The 13,907-nt window shown below is 42.8% G+C and overlaps 1 protein-coding gene across 1 annotated transcript; it reads left to right on the top strand.

The window, feature by feature from the left end:
• Window positions 1–1,876: 1,876 nt before the first annotated feature.
• Window positions 1,877–7,916, top strand: slc25a10a (solute carrier family 25 member 10a). Its single transcript, XM_084370656.1, has 11 exons — window positions 1,877–2,521; window positions 3,093–3,212; window positions 3,313–3,427; window positions 4,165–4,213; window positions 4,555–4,596; window positions 4,701–4,744; window positions 5,223–5,293; window positions 5,381–5,473; window positions 5,543–5,620; window positions 5,793–5,849; window positions 5,952–7,916. Exons 1-11 carry the CDS (start codon window positions 2,432–2,434, stop codon window positions 6,051–6,053), a joined length of 861 nt encoding a protein of 286 aa, XP_084226782.1. The 5' UTR covers window positions 1,877–2,431; the 3' UTR covers window positions 6,054–7,916.
• Window positions 7,917–13,907: the final 5,991 nt, after the last annotated feature.

The raw sequence follows: 13,907 nt of genomic DNA, 5'->3' as shown, positions 1-13,907 counted from the left end.
AACCGCCTTCTGCATCCTGTTTATATGTAAAACTGTTACCTTTCTGAGGCTTTATTGCAGGGTAGATGAGAAAGAACGACAGGCGGAGAGGAGTGAGGAGATAACAAGCAGTAAAAACTCTCAGGCTGAATAGAGACCGAGGGGTTGATATGTGATTCACTCATTTACGTAACTCCCTCAAGACTGTGACGGCTGAAAACAGGAGAAATTTCAGAATGATGTTGAATTACTTTCCTTTTACAGAAGCACTGGAAACCATAGTGCAGAGTCTGTTGAAGTGCCCTTTCCAAAAAGTTATCATGCACGGAGGATGATTTGCCTCCAAAAAGCAATAATGTTGAAAATGGAAGAGGGAACATACATTAACTCGACACTATGGCGCAGTAAGCAGCACGAATGTATCATTGAAAGAGGAAAAATAAAATGAGTTCTGATATCAAAATGACCGCAGATGAGCCGACTCCCTGAACACCGACAGAGAAAACACAATATCCTCTCATGAAAATGGACAACGCAGATGGAAAAGGTGTGAATTCAAAAGGTTAAAAGCAAAATGTGAATCACAAAAAAATGCAAATGGGAATCCTCAAATGTTAAAATCAAAAGGTTTTTTAAAAATACCAATGGAAAAATTAAAGCATCTTAAAGTTAAAGTGACATTTTTGGGGCTTTTTTCCTTCAATTTTGCATTTTGGCATTTCAAATGTATGTAAATGAGGACGTTTAGCCTGAAGCCTGAGAGGAGAAGTACAGTGTGGGCATCAACATCAGAGGAGTAAAGCTGGAAGAGTTCTGCATTAAAATTTCTAAAACCATTTAGACCTTTGTTATAAATTTTGTTGTTGACTTACATTTTTCCAGATGTTTCCAACAATATTCAAACCAAGATTGAGGAGGGAAGTCCTCAAATGAGACTAAACGTAACGGAAACAAAACTAAAACATCACCTCGTCCTCGTTCATGTGAGCAAATTTTCACTTATTTTGTGTTTATTATCATTATTACTCACTTAAAGTGTGTATTTTCCCCAAAGAGCCAGATTACTTTACTGTACATTTAGCTGTGAACTAGCGAGCAACATGTGTGTGTCCATGGCAGACATTTTGCTTGTCATAGCAGGAAAAGTGTTAACTCAAAAGATGAACAATGTCTCTCTTTAAGTGTGTGTCTCCCTGTAAACCATGACAGTGTCCAGGACCCTGAAACTGAAGCAGCTAAATGGAATAAAGCCATCATTCATTTCATTATTTAGACCTGTGAAGTGTCAAAATGTCCGCTGAATTACAATAGAGAAGAGACAGAACAGAGTGATGTGTAGGGATGTAACACGAGGAAGACGCACAACACACAACTGGCTACGCATCATCATTCAATGTGCCGGGGGTGAGAAAATTATATGGACTGTAATCCTGGTGTGAGTCATAGAAAACTGTCCTGATGCGCTGAGATTAGCCTCCTGATGGTGCTTTTTCACCCTTAGTTTTCACAGTACGCTGTTAGTATATAAAATAAAAATAAATCAATGTGAGATTGAAAATATAAATATGTGAAAGAAGAACGTATGTCTGCATGTAAGAGGGCCAAGTTGTTGCCAAATTGTGGCCTGGACGGCCTCTCATACTGCAGGAGCGAGCACGTCTCGCCTTGGCTCTGACTTGGAGTTGGTATCCGGTTACTGTTTCTGTCATCTGTCATGAACCCCCCTCCCTCTGAGTCAGCACACACGGAGCGGTGCCAGGCTGCCCATTCATACCACTGCTGCAACACTCATTTAAAATCATGTCACATTTAAGAGCCCAAACAGACACTCCGGCTTTTAGAAACGCTGATTAAAACATACTAATTACTTATTAACAGAAGCAGAGACTGTTGCTGAGGGTGTTGCAGAGGGAACACATGTTGTATATTTTTGACCTTGTGACCCTTCGTGTGACCCTGAGGCTGAATTGTACGACGGGAATGACGACGTCTATTCTTGACAAATATTTTTTTTAACTTCAGGACCTTTGATCTGTGATAGCTGAGACCTCGGATGTTGCCATACCACATTCACAAAACTACAGTGGCGAGTCAAGCCACTTACTATTTTTACATTAGTCACGTACACTTCCTCCCACTAACCAGCTGCACCCCTTTTCTTGGCACGGTAAGATGGAGTAAGTTCGACGGCTCTGCACTCACACTCAGGACAAGTTCAGCCATATGTCGATCCAAAGTGACCGGCTCTTTCTCAGGACAAAATGGAGATTAGCGTGAAGGACACTTGCACTGAGTTTATCTATTGTGGATTCAACATGAACAGCGTACAAACATCACCAGCAGCGTTGAGAGGAGAGGATGAAGCGAGCACGCTCGGACAGAGTCGTCCCAGCAGCCTCTGAGGAGCCGACACCTCGCCTTCTTCCTATTTGGACTTTGTTTCACCAACAACATGCAGGAAACTCGTGTGTCTCGTTGGTATTTCGGTGGGGTCTCCTCCAGCGCAGCTGCCTGTTTAACACACCCGCTGGATTTAATTAAGGTAAAATAAAAAAAAAAAGTGCATTGATTTTTGATTGTAGCACAAGTCTCTTTCCTAAAAGAAGTTAAGAAAATTATCCAGTTAGGCCTCATTGTTCTGTCTGGGCTGAAATGTTAATAAGATTACATCCTGTGAAGGTTTATTTTCCTCTCTTTTCCTGCTGAACACTTACTTTCTGAATAGATTGCTGTTTCATGGTGATAATTCAGTTTACTTAATTTCCTAAATAACCTTGATTATGACAATCAATCGGCTTGTTTGGATGCTTTGAATCGTGCTGATTCCATTTCCAACACCTATTATCTTCCTTTTGAATGGATTTTCCGTCATTCAACACGCTGATTGAATATTTTGTTGTGATGTTCAGAATCAGTTGATTATCACCTTAATTTAAGAATTCATCCTGTTGGCTTGATGTCACTACTTTGGACAGCATCAGACATGAGTTGTGCTGACTGACTACTGTCACTTCACACTTGTACAGGTAGTTTCACTTCACTCGGCAGGTAGTTGCTGCTATCATTAAATGTGTGACTGACCCTCGTCGCTGCTCCCCTGTGGTCATTCCCAGGTGCACTTACAGACGCAGCAGGAGGTGAGGGTGAGGATGATTGGGATGACTGTTAACGTGGTGAGGAGAGAAGGTTATCTGGCTCTCTACAGTGGCCTCAGTGCGTCGCTCTGTCGGCAGGTGGAAAAACACACACACACATATTAAATCATTCGCTCACTGTTCGTGTCCATGCTGCTCACATTTAGATGGATTTCTTTCTTTCTTTCTTTCTTTCTAGATGACATATTCTTTGACACGGTTTGCCATTTATGAGACCGTCAGAGACAAGATAACCAGAGAGAACAAAGGGCTGATGCCTTTCTACCAGAAGGTCCTGCTGGGTACCTTTGGAGGTATGTGTCCTGACAGTATCTGGTATATTTGTCCATACGTTTGGGTTTGTTTTTTTAACAGTGAAATATTTGAGAACTTTTTGTCAAAGATACCTGCATCTATGTTTTGCTGAGATAAATAGTTGGCATGCTAACCAGCTACCCCTGTCCCATCTTGGCTTGTAATACCACTTTGTACTGGAGGCAATAGTCCGATAGTACCGGCCATACTGTCGGATGTTGGCATTGACTGATGCCCGACCTCCGTCTCGCTCCTCTCCCACTTCCTGCCTCTTCTGTCCCTGTCAGAACCCTCCATGTCTCAGTCGTCCCCGGACTAAATCACCTCAGTACTGTATCCCTGTCGTCAAACTGGCCTCCATCAATCTCAGGGGTTGTGTTCACTCCCAGTCCGACAGTGTCCACTGAGAGACTGGTAAACCCGGTTCCCTTGCCCACTCGTTCGGCTCTGGTTCTGGCACAGCTCCTCGCCAGTATTCTCTGCTTGGGGTCCTGCCCGTCTTGGGCCTAAAAGCCTCCTCCTCTCGGTGGTTCAGAGCTCCTGTGCTAGCTAACAACACCAACACTCTCCTGGTGCTCTGAGCTCCCAGTCCCGACCGCTAGCTGCACAGCTAACTGCGCTAAAGACAGCTACAATTAGCAGCAGTTAGTCGTCACTCTGGGGATAAACTGTGCCTTTATTTGTTTGACGCATGCATTGAACAGTCTCAGATTTTTTAATATGTGTTCCCCAACAGGGTTTGCAGGCGGTTTCATTGGGACTCCAGCAGACCTGGTGAATGTTCGGTGAGTTTTATGGAAAGATGAATTCAAAGCAGTACCTGTTCTGCACAAAACTCTGCGGAGAGATGAAACAGAAAAGAATAATTAAACCAACAAGACTGCTGAAATTCCCTCTCTTTTAAATCATGTAGAGCAAAAACCAAGTACTGCGATTTGAAAATCAGGATGTGATGCGAGTGAGATTTGGATTTAACGTCATCAACCAAAAAATGCTTCACCATTTTGTTCTCACTATTCAAAGTTTGACAGGCTAATTTCCACCGTATTCAAAGATAATCACCGTGAAGGGTTTTCATCCCGACTGTTAACTGGTTTTTATAATTGTTAATCTGTCGTCTGTGCAGAATGCAGAATGATGTCAAGCTGCCGGTCGAGCTCAGGAGAAAGTAAGTGAAAATCGGAAAAAGGAAATGCATCGTGTACTGATCGTTTTTATGTGCGTAGTCGCATTCAAATAAACCACATTGTGAGATTTGTTTCTCTTTACCAGTTACGCTCATGCGCTAGACGGACTATGGCGTGTTTGGAAGGAGGGTAAGATTCACTGGTCACGAAACCACCACACCTTCCACCTCCCAACATGAAAGTCAGCTCATGTAACTGTTGAAATGGTGCCAGTGGCGGACTCAGGAGGTTTGAGGGGAAAGGGTGGGCAAAAAAAGGACACCAACTGTAGTCGGTGTGGCCCCTTTATGCAGAAATGGCACTGAAATGACATCCTCAAGGGGGCATCTAAGAAGGCACTTTTGTGGCATTTTTTCAAACATTGGGGGGATCGAATAAAGTACTGTACTTAATATATAATGTTGAGGTACTTATACTTGGAGTATTTCCATTCTTGGCTACTTTATACCTCCACTTCACTACCTTTTGGAGGCAAATACTGTCCAAATGCTGATTTTATTCAGGCAATCAGGCTGAAAAGGCTCCTCGTCTGCAAAAATCTACATCTCTGTTGACACTTTTCATTTTCCTCCTTCACATTTTCTCCATTCTGCTGTTTAATCTGTAGAGGGAGTGAAGAAACTGTTCTCTGGTGGCACACTAGCGTCTACCAGAGGTGCGCTGGTCTCTATCGGACAGGTAAAGACACCTCTGCGTTACACAACTGTTACATCACAACAATGCCGCTCTGCTGTTGTTGCAGTCTGTGTGCGTTTCACCCTGCAGCTCTCCTGTTACGACCAGTCCAAGCAGCTGTTTCTGTCCACTGGTTACCTGACTGACAACATCCTCACACACTTCCTGGCCAGTGTGTTTGCAGTGAGTTACTCACCTCTGCCGTTGTTTATATAAGATCAACAACATCTTTGAGACGTCTTTTCTCCGCAGGGCGGCTGTGCCACAATCCTGTGCCAACCACTCGATGTTGTTAAAACCAGACTAATGAATTCAAAACTGGAGTACGGGGTGAGTTTGTCGTACATGTTGTCATGTGATTTAAATGTTGCTGGACATGATGGTTGGGATTTGGGCATCTCCCTCGGTCTCCCTCTCGTCCCTCGGACATGTATGTTTTATTCATGCACCGTGGAGAATCACACTGTCTGACATGTCTTTGTTTTGTGTGTCCTTGTTGCAGGGTGTGTTTCACTGTCTAACGGAAACTGCAAATCTGGGCCCGAAGGCATTTTACAAGGTGTCACCTTCAAGACGTGATGTTTAACACTGCTCCTTCCACCCAAAGCATGACTGCTGCTCTGTTTTAACCTGCTGAAATAATGATATGATTCGTCTACAGGGTCTTGTTCCCGCCGCTATCCGTCTCATCCCTCACACGGTCCTCACCTTCATGTTCCTCGAACAACTGAGGCAGCACTTCGGCGCGGTGGTCGTCTGCTGAGAGGAAGGAAGTGATTCCTCGAGGTTTCCCTCAACTTCAGTGGATTTCCATGTTGGACAGCTTCATTCGTTGATGCTATTTTCAGCAGGAGTCCACCAAACACCACTAATAACAAGAACCGGCCAAGAACTACCCATAACACCTGTTCATTCACTGTGTCTCCCACAGCATTACAAACAGATGACTTGAATGATCGGATGGCTTTAGTGGCCTGCTCCCTGTGAACTGTACTGTACTATAAATCAGACATAAAGGTTGTAAAAGTTAGTCTAAACTAAACTGAATAAGCTCAGTCTCATTAATCTTTGAACAAACTAAAGACCATCTTGTGATGGATCACCCCAGCCGCGACTCCACTGACCCTCGAGTACTCAGCGATCATCACTACAACACGAGACCACATCCAGCTACTTACTCGGCCTAGTCATGACTGCATTTTGCGTGCTTGTGTCGCTCTCGTGTTGACAAAATCTGTCAACGGACAGACAGACGGAGAGACGAATAAACAACCGGCAAAGTACTCAAAATGCTCTTGTGGTACGTCCCCCCACAACAGGCATCGCGACGGCCAGGAATGTGTGCCAGGGGCATGAAGTGGCTGTCATGGCTGGTAATAACTTTACACTTTCAAATGTGAGCAGTGAATAGTCCAATTTATGCTTCCAGGGATGTGACGATGCTTTCAATTAAGTGTAATGGAGAGCAGATCCATGACTTCTGTCGTCATCCTTTGTTTAACAGTGTAATCAGTCACAGTTTGCTCAGGATTAGACTGAATCCATGCTTCCAGTTAAAGCATTATGTAGTTTTGGGGCAGAAAGAAATCAAACCTTTGTTTTTCACGACTGAATAAACAAGCTGACCTTAAAGGACAACTCAATTTCATACTGTTTCACGTTGTTTATATTTGGCGGACCCTGCCACCTTTCTAGCTTCAAACAGTGTTCTGGGGACCTTACTTTCCTCTGAGGACAGCTTGTTTATTCAGTTACGGAGTTTGAACTTCTTCTCCAAAACTACACAGTGTCCCTTTTAAAAGTCAGGCTTCACAAGATTGGAAAACAACAAACAAACAAAAACATTGTGATCTTTGGTTTTCTGGGACATAAAGAAATACAGGAATTTTCACCAGATAACTTGAATAGCTCGGTCGGGGCTACGCGTGTGATGTCACCGGAGCTGAGAGTCACCATGGTTACAACCAGTGTGCGGCAGAAAGACGACTGAGTGAAGGTATTTATCAAAGATCTGACCATTCAGCTTGAATGCAGCCAGAAAACAAAAATCACATCCAAAATGTGAAAGAGCTGAGTTTATTGTCCTTACCTGACATCACACCTCCTGCGATGTTGACTATTGTACATGTGCACGTTGTGATGTCGATGCTGAGACGATATATCGTCCGGCCCCAGTTAGAAATAAGTGTGTTCGGTAACACAAGTTAAATAAGTTACGTCTGTTAAATGTGAAAACTTTGGGTGAACCCCTGTGTGAATCCAGCAGCAGCACCCTGGTTGAACTTCACTGAACACAGTTTGAAAGTCTGAAGTGATTTTATTTGTGCACAGGTACCTGAGCTGGATGAATCTGCTAACACTAGACCTTCTGTGCCCTCTGGGTGTTACACTGAACAGTGTTTATAATTTATAATGTTTGTGATCATGCAGATGTGAGCATTTCTGTGCCAGTGACAGGTTTTTTTTTTCAAGTGTTTTCAAATATGTGCTCGAGGGCATCGTTTTCACATTTTCTGTCTTTGTCCAGATGACTCTGGTCACTTCTAAAATCCATTTCTGATCCGTGCACCGAGGAAAAATGCTGTAACTGATTTAATTATATTAATTAAAACAAACGTTTCTTGTCTGCTCGTGAGCCTCGATGCTGATTTGTCTCGTTACTCAGCGTCTGTCAGGTCTCCCTCTCTCTTGAACAGGACCTTGCAGGTTTAAACTTTCATACAACGCGACTGTGCTTTCATGCAGACAATCAGCAGCGCTTCAAACCGGCGGGCTCGGCTCCATCTGAAGATACTTTTCTGACTCTGAAATTCTCAGAAAAGGGTTGTGAGTCTTGGTTCAGCAGCAGTAAATGTGGGTTTGTGGCTCTTTCTTAATATTTCATATTGTTCCAGGTATTATTTTCACCTTTTTACTGAGATGCACAATCCATCATGTTCAACTTTAAAGGACACCTGATATGTTTCCACGTCCCACAGTTTACTTTTTGCTCATATCGATGTCGGCGTTTGAGTGATGATAGTTGTCTTCGGGGTCAAACTCATGACAGCTCAACTTTCGATTCTTCTTTCTGCGATGTAAAAGTAAAGAAAAGAGACGGATACGCTTTCTCACCGTGCCTGTTGAGTGACAGGTATCAACAAGAGATGAATATTCATAGGGAGGACTTTATACTGCCGTGCTCTAATGGATAGGTTACATAAGCCCGTGGAAAACTGTGCAAAAACTCATCTAATGGCGAGACAGTAATCGTCCCTGGTTGTCATGGAGCTCTCTGAAAGAGCAGCATGATGACATACAGTAGGTCGGTAATGACACATAATGCGGCGTGTGAAGGTCCGTACGTCAGGCTCTGTCTCCTTCTGTTCCAGCGTAGCTCCTGCTTCACTCTGCAAAGCCACAGACGCGTGTTTGTAGTTTATCAGGCACTCTATCGCTGACAGAATACAGACCGACCACTGAGCTGGAAAACATCCATTGAGGATGCAGTTAATGACGCAAACACACACACACTGAAGCATACCATCTTCCCCCTTCTTCTTCTTCCTCGCTCCATCTTCATTTCTGGAAGAAATTAGAAAGACATGTCAAACTTTCTGGTTTCGAAGCTGAGAAGTGAGTGTTTTGAAAAAAGCCATGACAACAGAAAAAACTGCTGGTTATAGTTGTACCAGATGTTTGATTCCCAACGCAAGGAGGAAATTATCCTCAGCTGTGATTTCCTACCTGATCGGTTGTACAAATCTCGCTTTCTGGCTTTTTTCTTTATGTCATGCCAGCCACTTCCCTTTGAGTCGTCTGAATATCCGTCAGTCGCTGTGAAGGTCTTATCAAACACAACGCATTCCTCTCTCACGGAGAAACACGGCCTGTGCAAATGCAAGACGGGAGAGAGTGTCGCTGACAGCTGTTGGATGAGAAACATGCGAAGGACAGGCATTCAATTTCATGGCATTAACAAGGTTTCTGTTCCACTGCTGGAATAGTAAACACTGTCGGGATGTTTGCCTCTTAATGGGAGAGTCAACACCAAAATACCCTCTGAGCTGTGTCCTGTACACTGTATGGTTTTGTAGTTTATGGTGCTTATTTTAATGCTTCTACTCAAATCTGGATCAGGTTTATTATATTTAAAGCTAAACTGAACCTGCAAGCTTGTCATATAAATGATTTATGACTTTTATAAATGAATAAAGCCTTTCTTTATTTAGTTCGACACATCTTAAAAGAATTATAGAGCCTGCTGAGAAAGTTAACCTCTTCAGACCTTTCGTTGGCCCTTAAAAGTGAAACACACGACGGCAGTAATTTGCCTCCAAACTTCCTCGGTCACCTCGGTGTTGTAAAACTAACGAGCAGGATGTGATTTTATATTTTTCGCCTCAGCTCTGGTTTGATAAATTCATACCAGCACCGTCGGCATGCACCTGTTAACAATTGAATCCGATACAGAGTGATGTAATTGCATTTTGAAGTGGAACAATGTTTGCCTGCGACGTCTAAATTCACTGCAAACACAGAGTGGCTCAGTACAGACGCTGTTTTCAGGCAAGATTGCTGATCTTTGCTTCCTTCTGCACCTCTGAAGGTAACGCTGGACCAGCTGCAGGATCATCAGGGCCACCACGTCTAAGTGTTTGACCTCTTAAAGGTCCAGTGTGTAGGTTTTTGTGGTGAGGTTGCAGAGAACAACCAATGAAACATATCCATCGTCTCAAAACATCAAAAGTGTCGAAAAAAAGTATTAAGTATGTCTGTTGTGGGCTAAAAACATGGTGATGCAACGATGAATTGACTCATTGAAAGACTCACTCCCTCTGTCGATGTTAGACTTATTCTGACGTCACAAAAACACATTTGTTCTTAGTTTCAGATGATTATACACCACTGAAAAAATAATTATGAATATTATATTACATCCCTTCAAAATCCCTGTAAATCCCTTCGCACTGGACCTTTAAATCCCGGAGCATCAACATTCCTCATGATGTCAGACGCTGGCGAGGGGAAAAGTGGCGCCGCCGCCGCCGCCAACCGCCTGATTGTTCAATTATAGCTAAGCAGCCATAACGAGGCAAAACAGGCCTGTAAGTGCTGGCACTGAAGTTTAAATAAAGTATGCGAATATATGGAATATTATATATTATATTATATATATTATATTATAATATATATATGGAGTTTTTGATAATACATTGGTAATATAGCCTACTCATATGCATCTTAAAGTACTGTATATATTGCAGATATTGCTAGATAATCTTTTTTTGGGGGGAAAATGTATGGTATAAATGGGAATACTAGGATTGAATACATCATTTGATATTCAATAGCACAGTGCGAGCACATTATTAAATACATATATTAATACATCTGTATATGACACTTATTTCAAACGTAAGCCTGTGTCAACTCTTCATATCAGTGTAATATGTAATTACAAGGTGAAAATATTATCACACGCTGTTAAATTGACACAAATAATGAAAAAAACGAGAATGTTAATGTGTTATGTAAACATATATGTGAAAATATTTCCATTGCATAAGGGATTGTATACTGTTTAGTCCATCTGGTGTGAGACAGGAAGGCTTGACAGGCAGAAACAACCATAGAGATGTCAGCTAAGGTGCAGGACTGGACCGGTTTCCATTCACGAATCCCTCTCGGTGCTCTTTTAATCTCCGTTTCTGCACGATTTCCTAAGTGTGCTAGAGCTTCGGTCATAGCACCACCTGTCACAGCTCCTGGGACATCTTCACAAACTGCTGCCACACCGCTTTCCACAAGAGTCTTAAATGGGCTTCGTGATACCAAATGCGTGCAACAGAGGAGTCATAAATCTGTGAAATTACATTCAAACAGAAAAATAACCGAAAACTGCAGTTCTCGGGTTTTGACCTGACGACAGTAAAATGCCTCTCTTCCTATTTGCTTGCCTGTTTCTCGCTGGGCGGTAAAAGTGCTGGTCTCTCTGGTTTGGAACGGTGGCACAGTTGAGAGAATGAGCGATGGTTTCGCATTATGGAAAAGTTTGTGGGATGGCGAGCGGGTGCCAGGTTTTTCCTCTCGAGGTCTGACTGTGGATCTGAGCCTACGTTCCTCCCCTCTCTCTTCTCCAGCAGCCAGCCAGAACAGTTATCTTCAGCACAAACAGGAACCGAAGCCAAGTGGGTGGATGTCACCAAGACGTTATATAAAGTAGATAGTGAGTGTTGTGACTGGCAAAACCAGAACATCCGTGGGCCAGAACCAAGCAAGCAAAAACATATCATTAACTTCCCAGCTTGATTAATTCTGTCCTGCTGCGGATCGGCATCATACAAATCTGAGCGCAGCGTGTGTGTACGTTACTGCTGCGTGTGTAGATTCGAACACTAATCTATAAATTAGCTGATTTACAAACAAAAGACATTAAATTGTGCATTTATCTCTTTGTATTATCTTTGAATCAGTGGTTTCTCTGATTGGGAAGTGCAGCTAATGAGCTCTTTCCATCCGACAGCGAAAATTACAGAGCAGACTCGGAGTCAGAGGCCAGTAAGGAAGAGAGAGCGAAACAAAGGGCTGCTGCCCGCTGCTGTGACTGCTAATGATAACGAGGACGATGAGGAAAAATTCATAGTGTGTTCTCAGTGAGAAGCCAGTTTCAAACAGATCACGGGAGAGGAAGACGCAGGTCGTTAGCCGGGATCGTCAGACATGTTTAAACTGCATAACAAAGAGTGTTTAACGCTCTGTGGCTCTGTCGTCCAGCCTCCTCAGAAAGGTCAGACGTGCCTCCTACGTCCTCGGCTGCAGTAATGGAGACAGGTTGTGTTATATCAGAATGCTCGAGCTCCATTTTCCCTGTCAGAGCGATTTAGCGTTTGCTTTAATTTCAGTCCATTTTGGCTTGTGCAACAGGAAGTGAAGTTACAGAGCAAAGCTGATGACCGAACCGCTGTTGTTTGTATTTATCACGATGCTTAATAACATCAGCGGGTGCACAGAGGCTATTAGCTGACCGAGGTAATCATATTGCTTATCCACCCGATATAGCCTCGACGCTGAGTCAGTGACACTGAACCCTGTTACCTTTGGCTTTTTTCTATAATAGAGGCACGACTACAACAATGGTGGAAAAAAAGAGCTTATTGGAAAAATCAAAAACAAAACTACCCTTTATTTTAATGATGTAATCCAATTGTTCTGCTCCAGATTTCACTTGAGATTACATGGACGTGTGTGATAAACAGCAGAGGATGATGTCATTGTACCAGGATTAACATTACAGTCACAAGAAGTCACTTAAATATCTTCAGCTGTCCTGAAACGGCACCTATGCATGATAATTACCAGTGCCAGAATAAATATCGACAATATGCGTTTCTGCAAAACCACTAACATGTTGCAACTTTACATTTCTTTAGGTTCAACTTTAAATGTTATGCTCTGGTTAGGTTTAGGATAAGATCATGTTTTGGCTTAAAATATATGTTTTGGTCACAACAAACACAGCTGGAAGTTTTCCCGAGGTCTCATCAGAAAACACCTGGGTTGCACCACCAACAATGCTGGAGATTTCCCGACTTCAGATCAAAAATATCCAGGTTTTGTAGGCCAAGCACCTGGTTTTCGTGCGGTTTGCAGAAACGTTACGTGCCAACATTTTATCCTTACTGCTTTGTGTGTCGCTATATTTCTTTGCAAAGCAGAGACTTCTTCACCGGTTTTGGTTGGAGTTACCGTGTGGGATATAATGAAGAAAAAATAATACAGCTGCTGCCGCTGCGTCACTCTACTCAACTCTCAAACACAATTAAAGGGAACTGATTAATGAGCCGGGAACTTTACAGTCCTTCTCACACATGAACGGCTTGCAGATGTCGTTCACTGCCGTAGTAATAACATGGAAACAGCTGCTTAAATATGAAATATTGCACAGCTCACCAATGAATTTAATCTACTTCGTCTGCTTCTGTTAAAAAACAATTTGGTGTTGAAGTGGGAGCTGTTTTGAAGATTGATGGGACATGATCTCATTACTTTACAGTAAGTGTTGAAGCTGATGGAGTCAGTTGAGACTGTGGAGGCATCAGCTCTGAATACACCGACAGTGCGGTCGGCGTTTTTTCTCCTCCAGCAGGATATGTTGTTTTCACCCACCCACCCAAACGTTAGAGCACTTTCCCTTTTCCCACACAGTGTGTTATGAAGTCTCTGCGATCAAAATACACTTCCGACCAGGAAGTGATATTTGTATTGTGACACAGGAAACATTTACATCAAGTTTATCTGAAGTGGATTTCATGTTCTGGCACGTCAACGTCCAACACTGCAAGTTAAGAGAAAGTATCATTTTAAGCTTAAAAGTAAAAGTAGTAATGTGTGCACCGGTGCATCGGAGTGATTTTCAGAAACTGGCATCAGTATCAAAATGTACATTATGTCCACTTCCCTGATGCATGTGTTATGTGTTTATTTTCTGGCAGCACAGCTGATGGAAAGCAGCCAAATGGCAACCGAAGCTGACATGTCTCAGCTTCCCAACAGCTTTGAATGGACCACTTGAAAAAGACTGTGTTCATAATGGTTCTCTTCAAGTCTGTGTTTTCTGTCCAACAATCACAGTGAA

Source organism: Pagrus pagrus (genome assembly GCF_965226575.1).
Source record: "Pagrus pagrus genome assembly, chromosome: 13".
Classification (NCBI taxonomy): domain Eukaryota; kingdom Metazoa; phylum Chordata; class Actinopteri; order Spariformes; family Sparidae; genus Pagrus; species Pagrus pagrus.
The sequence above is the reverse complement of the archived record's forward strand: the minus strand, read 5'-3'. Positions and strand labels throughout refer to the sequence as shown.

Coding starts and splice junctions, on each gene's coding strand:
- slc25a10a (XM_084370656.1), top strand. CDS start 2,432: ATGCAGGAAACTCGTGTGTCTCGTTGGTATTTCGGTGGGGTCTCCTCC. Junction 3,213..3,312: donor GTGCGTCGCTCTGTCGGCAG/GTGGAAAAACAC, acceptor CTTTCTTTCTAG/ATGACATATTCTTTGACACG. Junction 5,621..5,792: donor ATTCAAAACTGGAGTACGGG/GTGAGTTTGTCG, acceptor TCCTTGTTGCAG/GGTGTGTTTCACTGTCTAAC.